The sequence below is a fragment of the Austrofundulus limnaeus genome, unplaced genomic scaffold, assembly GCF_001266775.1.
Source record: "Austrofundulus limnaeus strain Quisiro unplaced genomic scaffold, Austrofundulus_limnaeus-1.0 Scaffold125, whole genome shotgun sequence".
Classification (NCBI taxonomy): Eukaryota; Metazoa; Chordata; class Actinopteri; order Cyprinodontiformes; family Rivulidae; genus Austrofundulus; species Austrofundulus limnaeus.
In genome coordinates this window covers 495,453-504,342 of record NW_013952527.1, presented here as the reverse complement: position 1 = coordinate 504,342, position 8,890 = coordinate 495,453, and the positions used below count along the sequence as shown (strand labels likewise).

Here is an 8,890-nt window from a genome sequence, read left to right as displayed (position 1 = left end):
TAATAATATTCAGTGGTGGAAGAGGAAAAAGACTGAAGTGGGGAGTTTCTATTCTGTGTCCTGCCTGTAATAAAACAAAAATAATCTTTAGTTTTAACTTCTGCAAAGAGAGAAATGTTTGTATCTCAGAAAGCACAAAGGCTTGAAAGAATAAGAAGCTAAACTTTTCAACAAAACAGAAAGTCTAAAACCCTGAGTTGTGTCTGAAATAAAAGTAAAAAAAAAACTGAASCATGTTTATGTTTCTTTACCTCATAAACTTCATTCCATTTTGGGTGCAGGTTTTCCTTGATGGTCTTGGTTTTGAAATTGCGGTTGCCCACTCGGAGTTTCACGTACGGGTCCGACTTGCCTTTCACCAAACCCATCATGTAGGTATCTTTGGCCACCAGGTCTCTGGCCTCCAACACGTGGACCCTCACCACCCCCTGAGGAGCACGGGTAGTCATGCAGCTTCACATCAGAATGTTTCAGCTCTTTTTTTTTAGGTTCAGCAGAAGCTAAACTCAGATCGGGACCGTTCGATACGTACGCGAGGAAGCGGAAACCTCATCTGGTCCACTTTGAGCTGGTCTATGAGGGGGATGCACAAGCGGTTCGGCAACACCATCAAAGAGGCTATGATGTCAATGACCGTGTCCCCAGAGAGAGAACTGAAAYGGTATGGTGATCCATTAGTGTCAAAAATAAGTATTTCTGTCTAAGTAATATGTATATATATTGGGATATGTAAGGTGATATGCTAAGTGATATGTTATGCCATATGTTATGTGTATATGTTAGGTGATATGTGACATGTTATGTGTATATGTTAGGTGATATATGACATGTTATGTGTATATGTTAGGTGATATATGACATGTTATGTGTAAATGTTAGGTGATATGTGACATGTTATGTGTAAATGTTAGGTGATAAATGACATGTTATGTGTATATGTTAGGTGATAAATGACATGTTATGTGTAAATGTTAGGTGATAAATGACATGTTATGTGTAAATGTTAGGTGATATATGGCATGTTATGTGGAACGCCATAAAACAGAAGATTAAAAGTTTGGAGCGAACCGGTCCTTCTCTGCAGAGTTTGCACAGTCTCCTCGTGCTTGCGTGTTTTTTTCCCAGGTTCTCTGCTTTCCCCCCCACAACACAAAAACAAGTACAATAGGTTGTCTTCAGGCCCAGGTCTCCCTTGAAAAAGAGATCTGAGATCTCAATGGGATTTGCCTGGTAAAATAACGGTAAATAGATCCAACTGTCCCTCAAATAATGAAGAAGTCCAACCTGAACCCAGGGCTGTCCAACAGATTCGTCAAACCAGTCCAGTTGATCTGAAGGGTCTGAGGGAAATCAAAAGAAGTGGGTTTCAACAGAAATGATCACAAGTACAGCTTTAAAAACTGGATTCACGTGAGAGGGCTTACAGGGCGGCGGATGAAAAACAGAGTGATGCCACCAACCAGTGGTGCCTGACCAATAAGTGGCTCTAAAATGACCCTCAGCATCCCCTGGAACTAAAACGTTCAGGTTTATTTTTCGAAAAACGCAGCAGACATAAACAGCAAAGCTTTAACAGGACCAAAAAAATGCTCACCTTTAGATCTTTCACACCAGCTGTGATTGCAGTGCTCACGTTTGCATAGATGTCCACGTCACCATCATACCTGTGGAGTAAACAGGGGAGACACACAGCTCACAGACTGAGACTAAAATCGATGCAGGAGAGAGAATGTAAAATAYGTTGGACTGACTGGATGTTCAGGTCCAGGATCACCTGCCGCTGGTCCACTTCATGGGTGTACGCTCTCATCCCCGTGATCCTGAAAGGCTGAAGGACATTTCAAGTAATGAGACTCTCTCACCTCATCACGTGAAAATATAAACAGAAACGGTCAAAATGTCAGCTCACCTTGTAACCAAAGTGAATTTTGGTGAAAGTGAACATTCTGAGCGCAGAGCTGGAGAGTCTGACTGTCGGCTGGATCTTTTCCTTCAGCACTTTCTCCATGTACATCCCAAAGAAAGGCCATGCCTGCTCCAACACCTGAACATGCAGAAGAACAGGTCAAAAATATCAAACACATCGTTAAAGGGTAAAGCTGCTGTTTTATGACTAAACAATAAAGCCGACACATTGTTCAGTTTGCTTTAAAATTCTTGATCCTTTGTCTGAAACCGTATTTACACTCACCGTCCACTTTATTAGGTCCACCTGTCCAACTAAACATTAACACGAATGTGGAATCAGCCAATTACATTACAGCAACTCAGTGCATTTAGGCATGTAGACATGGCCAAGACGATCTGCTGCAGTCCAAACCAGCATCAGAATGATGAAGAAAAGTGATTTAAGTGACTTTGAACGTGGCATGGTTGTTGGTGTCAGACGGGCTGGATTGAGTATTTTACAAACTGCTGATCTACTGGGATTTTCACCCACAACCATCTCTAGGGTTTACAGAGAATGGTCTGAAAAACAGAAAATTTCCAGTGAGTGGCAGTTCTGTAGGTGCAAACGCCTTGTTGACGCCAGAGGTCAGAGGAGAATGGCCAGACTGGTTCGAGCTGATAGAACAGCAACAGTGACTCAAATAACCACTGGTTACAACAGAGGTCTGCAGAAGATCATCTCTGAACACAACACGTCAAACCTTGAGGCAGATGGGCTTCAGCAGCAGAAGACCACACCTGATGCCACTCCTGTCAGCTAAGAACAGGAAACTGAGGCTACAATTCACACAGACTCACCAAAATYGGACAATAGAAGATTGGAAAACGTTGCCTGGTCTAATAAGGATTTCTCTGCAACATTCGAATGGTAGGGTCAGAATTTGGCGTCAATAACATGAAAGCATGGATCCATCCTGCCTTGTATCAACGGTTCAGGCTGATGGTGGTGCAATGGTGTGGGGGGATAGTTTCCTGGCACACCTTGGGCCCATTTGTACCAATTAAGCATCGTGTCAATGCCACAGTGTACCTGAGTATTGTTGCTGACCATGTCCATCCCTTTATGACCACAGTGTACCATCTTCTGACCACGTCCATCCCTTTATGACCACAGTGTACCATCTTCTGACCACGTCCATCCCTTTATGACCACAGTGTACCATCTTCTGACCACGTCCATCCCTTTACGACCACAGTGTACCATCTTCTGCCCATGTCCATCCCTTTATGAGCTGTGTACCATCTTCTGACCATGTCCATCCCTTTATGAGCACAGTGTACCATCTTCTGACCATGTCTATCCCTTTATGAGCACAGTGTACCATCTTCTGACCATGTCCATTCCTTTATGACCACAGTGTACCATCTTCTGACCACGTCCATCCCTTTATGACCACAGTGTACCATCTTCTGACCACGTCCATCCCTTAATGACCACAGTGTACCATCTTCTAATGGCTACTTCCAGCAGGATAACACTCCATGTCATAAAGCCTGAATCATTTCAGACTGGTTTCTTGAACACAACATTGAGTTCACTGTACTGGAATGGCCTCCACAGTCACCAGATCTCAATCCAATAGAGACATTTGGGATGTGGTGGAACGGGATATTCTCATCATGGATTTTCAGCCAACAAATATGCAGCAACTGTGTGATGCTATCATGTCAATATGGACTAGACTCTGAGGAATGTTTCCAGTACCTTATTGAATCTATGACACGAAGGATTAAGGCAGTTCTGAAGGCAAAAGTGGTCCCACCCGGTACTAGTAAGGTGTGCTTAATAAAGTGGCCAGTAAGTGTACAGTATAGCGTGACTGACCTCTCTTTCAAAATAAACTCTTGACCCTACAGGTCATGTCTCCTAACTTAATGGAACTCTGTTCTTTAAAAGCTTCCTTACAGCCAAACTTTGACCTAACTTTTCATTAGACCTGTCCTTGGCAGGTGAAATCAAGCTGACACTATTGCCTGTTTTATTTGTTTTTTATTTTTTGTGTGATTAATATACTGTATATAAAAAAGATAAAAACCATTACAATTTTGCAAAAAGATTTTTTCCTTTTTAAACATATTCAAGTGTCATAATGATCACACCGGTTGAACCTGAAATCTTGAGATCAGTTGTCAGTACGTAAACAGTACGTTTCAACATGCTCTACTTTTTAAAATCTATTTCAGGCCTAAATTACTCAAAAATGTACAAACATAAGATATTACCATACCTTGTTCAACCAGTGAACTTTCTCGACTTCTGTGAATTGCACCTTTAGGATAAAAAAAAAAACAAAGACTTTATTTAGTCCATAATCACAAACTTGAAAAATATTGTACTGACAAAACGATAGCATGCATAATAAAAATTATAGGATGTAATTAAACAAATTAAGCAAGCAAAAATTGTCAATATTGCAGCAATTGAAAGAAAAAAAACTGGGGTAAAAGAAATTATTCTCATTCCAGAGATTTGACATGTTTAGGTCAACGTAGGGCTTACCAACACTTGTCTGCAGCATCAAAACTGTGAACCGGAACACAAGTTTTGGGAATTATGCTTAACAAACTGCACGTGATGGGCCCACACCCTGCTTAAAGAAAACTACAGCAACACTATACAGAAACAAACAAACAAAAAAAAAAAAAAAACACTCTGCGCACATTTAAAGGCAGAACTTATGATGCTACCTTCATAATCTGACCCAACTAATAAAAAAACTGATCAAAGTTCACATTCATCGTACAAATTTACCTTTATTCCTGACACTAAACAAAAAAAAGCACACTTCTCTTTTCTTTTACAAGATGAGTCACTGTTTGTGGGTGTGGTACTGTCACATGTGGAGAGGCAACACCTGGAACCCAACAGAACATTTGATCCATGGGAAGTTCTGCCYGAGTCTGGTCAGAAATGCAAATACAGGGTGTGACTCCACGTCCTGCAGCTCAGCTCGTTTTTAATGGATGTTTTGCACAACTTTGCTGCACTTTACTTTATATCAGTTGTTAAAACGACGAGTGAAGATCATAAACCGCAGAGACAAAGAGAGAACACTTTAGTTTTCAAATCTCTGAAATGCTCTAAGGAGTAAATAGTTAACATGTTGCCAATAAAGATGGAAAAAAAACAGATCTGCTTTGAATTTAGTGAAAAGTGAAACTATGGGAGAAACCATCAGACCCCATAAAAAAGTAAAACTATCACGTTAACCCTTATATTCCATTATACTTAGCCTAACTGAAATACATTTTCTTCAATATTTAAGCAACAATTTTGCATGATTGTTGATGTTTTAAAAGTGGGTCTTAACGTTTCCTTTAATCTCCCTAAATTAAAATGTATTAAAGTGTGAACGCTGTTTTTTTAGGTTGAAATGTCTTAAATATCTAATTATTAAATCCTGGATGACGATAAAATCATGCTTCCAAGATATACAAAATATTAGCAAGAGTACTGAAATTTATAGCGAAATCAGTTTTTTTTCTTCTCCAGTCCACGTATTAAAAAAAGGTCCATCCTCCTGCATCCATCAGTGCTGCTGCACCCTCTGCACCCATACTTCACGCAGCTTTGTCCAGAAACCTTGTTGTTGGCATCATATTGCATAATAAGTGTGATTTGTTGGACTTTACATACCCATGAAGCCATCTGCAAGGCATTTTTCAGCTCAGAGTTGATCACGTGCGTCTCGTTATCCACGAACTCGATGGCCGAGTCGATCCGCGCGTCCTTCCTCTGGCGGTTCTTCTTCCACCAGGTGATCATCACCATGCACAGCAGCACCCAGCTGATGCTCAGGCCCAGGTATCCCGTCAGGTACACGGGGTAGAACACCAGAATGGCTCGGCCAAAGTAAATCAGAAACTCCATCATCAGGCGGTTGAGGGCGGAGGGAGTGAGCGTCTCCGAGCTGCCGTGGACCGGCTGGTTCTCCGCGAGCCCAGCGCCCTGCGCCGGGCCGCCTGGAGCTTGGGGAGCGGCGGCTGCCATCGCCCGGAGACTCCCGCTGAGGTGGGGGTGAGAGGAGAGGGACTCTTTAGGGATCTGCTGTCATATACTTGAAGAACTCCCGCAGGAAAACATGACGTGTTTTTTCATGACTCTCAGGTTTGGGTGCAGCCATAAAAAAAAACGCCCCCTCCCTGAAAACTTCCGCGTTTTTAACCTCCCAAAAGCAGGTAGGCTCACCTGTGTTCATGGGTGGGGAGAGGAGAACAAAATCCCACAATTTAGCAAAAAATAAATAAATAAATTACTAGTACTTGAGAGTATTTATATTTGGTTGATTATTAACTGCTCTATAACATCAGCCACTGTAGCTCATTGATGTACGAGGTGGACTGAAACTTAATTTATTCATGTTTAATTAAGATGTAAACAAATGAGAAACGTCTGCAGTGTCRAAACATGTCCAACAGATGGCGCCAGAGGGTTCTGTTCTTTCCAAAGCTGTTTGAGAAATGTTTATAATGAGAGACAATTGCTTTTTTTTTAGGGGTGGCCACTGAAGCAACCCCAGACCATCACACTACCTCCAMCATGTTTGACTGTCAGTATGATCTTTTTCTGAAATGCAGTGTTGGTTCAGCCAACAGACCTCTGTATTTTTTATGTTTTATTGTTGGCTTTGTAATTTTCAAGCCATTTCGGCTCTTTGCCTTTTTCTTASGGATTAATCATCAGAGGTGGGGACTCGAKTCATTAATATTATAACTTCCGACTTGACTTAAAAAAACTGTTCAGAGACTTGTGACGTGACTTTGACTTTTACATTATTTGGGACTTCAATTGAACCCCATTTACTTGAAAAGACTTGATATTTTACCCAAAATCTAAAGTTTAAAACACAGTGGGACCCATTAATGAACTCATTTCATATTAACGAAGGCAGACAGTCCATCTTTTTTCCTCACACTCTGTACATGTGCGTGAGCTGCAACACAGCAAATCAAATTAACTCAATTTAAAAAATGGGAAATTATAGTTTTGCAGCTAAGTTTATTTGAACTGTGCAATATAGAGGTGTAATTTTAAAATGATTTTTAAAAAATACTAAGTTCAGCTGTAAGTTTCATTACGATTTGAGATGAATACAGATTTTAAAAAGAACACACCATCATTTACATTTAACATACAAATGTGACATTATTTTAAAAGGACTTGAAATTCCAAGTTTGAGACTTGAATTGACAGTTGCCTGTCTGTGCTTGAGACTTGTCTCTGACTTGATGATAAAGACTTGAGACTTGAAAAACAATGACTTGGTCCCACCTCTGTGGTGGGCGGCACTAATCTAAAAATTTGTTGCACTAACTCTTAATATTTAGATCCCCTAATTCTGAAGCACTAACACACTTTAAACTTTAGTAAAAGCTAATTCTAAAGCACTAAAATCCCAGCTGACCAATGGAACATTCTTCAGATTCAACATGAGATAATATGAGATAATATTTACTGGAGCTGGAACAGACCAGCTTTCAAAAAAAAAAGGATGTAATAATAAAAAAAGGAAGTGTGGTTAATCGCAATTAATTTATGATTTAACAAGGGCAATTACTTTTTATCACATTGGGTCAGTTTGTCAGATGTTTTCAATCATTATTACAAAACTGCAGTTTGTATTTGCTCAGGTTATCTTTGATGTCAAAACCTGTTTGAAGATCTGAACTATTTTTAGGTGACAAAAAAGCAAAAACAGAAGAACTCTACAAGGAGGCAAATACTTTTCCCCAGCACTGTAGTTATTTAAATAGTGTGGTGCGGTTGGGTTAAAACATAAAAAAGAAAAAAAATCACACAAAACAGAATTCAAATGAAATAATTTTATTATCTACTAAACAAATCACAGCCGTTTCCACCACCTGCTTGACAAACGTTACAGTGACTGAAGTTTCAAATCTGCTAAAGCTGAAAAGTTGAAGTTAAAACAGAGTTAAGATCTGAGTTATAACATCACTTTTATTGCAAAGGTTCAAAGATCACTGAGATACTTCAGTTAGCATTCATACAACATGCTTATTGTGCTAATTCAAGATAAGAATGCAAAAAATAAGAAAAATCACTTATTTAAAGGCATTTAAAGACATGGTTACAAAGGAGAGTTGAAGTAAACAATGTGCTTGTATGTTTAACAGGAACATTTTTAATGATGCAGTAGTTTCACTTTTGATTTCTAATTAATTATTTATTGTCACAGGATTTACTGGAACAAAGCAGACTCCTGCCAGGAGTTCTGCTCACCGATCAGGTTTTACTCAGARCACAGATGACTATTTGTTTTAACATTACTTTAATTTCTATATGAACTGAATCTTGTTTGCATGATTTAAATGTAAAGTGTTCTCTGAGACATTTTCAAGGCACTAAGTAAGCTAACTGAACTGATAGATTTGTTGTTACAGTGTTTCACTTGAATGTTATCAAATACTCAGGATAGGCCTGGATGTCATGAAAGATCACAAACATGCTGGGGCTGGACGTATTGTCCACAACGCTGTCGTACAGTAAAACAGAGTTGTTCCCCTTGGATGGCGGCGCGATCATGTTTTGCTGTCCGAGGGTGAAGTCTCCTGTCAGCACTCGGCAGAGGTACATGAACTTCTCTCCATTTTGATTGGGCCTGGAGTAGGTGTCCTGGGCAGAGTAACTGGCCTTCACGGCAAAGTATGACCCATTGCCATAACATGCAGCTGAAAAATTAAGAAAAATATAAGGTCACCAGGTTGATCTTTGGCACAATAGAAGTTGCATGAAGCTGTCAAAACAGTAGATATAAAAATATCTACTTTATAATATTATAACATATAATAATGTAAAAATGTTCCTTTTGAAAGATCAGGAAATACAGCGGGTAAAATAAGTATTGAACACGTCACCATTTTTCTCAGTAAATATATTACTAGAGGTGCTAATGACATGAAATTTTCACCAGATGTTGGT

General features: G+C 39.7%; 2 protein-coding genes across 2 annotated transcripts in view; both read right to left on the bottom strand.

The window, feature by feature from the left end:
- Positions 1-6,088, bottom strand: part of esyt3 (extended synaptotagmin-like protein 3) — a gene marked incomplete in the record, with an annotated part of 15,655 nt that extends 9,567 nt beyond the window's left edge. The window contains 9 exon segments of the mRNA XM_014015224.1: positions 252-428; positions 533-653; positions 1,285-1,340; positions 1,425-1,514; positions 1,595-1,664; positions 1,752-1,828; positions 1,910-2,044; positions 4,179-4,220; positions 5,588-6,088. Coding sequence (XP_013870678.1) covers positions 252-428; positions 533-653; positions 1,285-1,340; positions 1,425-1,514; positions 1,595-1,664; positions 1,752-1,828; positions 1,910-2,044; positions 4,179-4,220; positions 5,588-5,941 — 1,122 coding nt within the window.
- A 1,711-nt stretch (positions 6,089-7,799) lies between these two features.
- The window catches only part of parp14rs1 (poly(ADP-ribose) polymerase family member 14-related sequence 1), an 11,744-nt gene continuing 10,653 nt past the window's right edge, over positions 7,800-8,890 (bottom strand). The window contains exon 14 of the mRNA XM_014015221.1: positions 7,800-8,640. Within this exon, the coding sequence (XP_013870675.1) occupies positions 8,357-8,640 (284 nt within the window). The 3' untranslated portion in view covers positions 7,800-8,356. The remainder of the gene's footprint in view (positions 8,641-8,890) is intronic.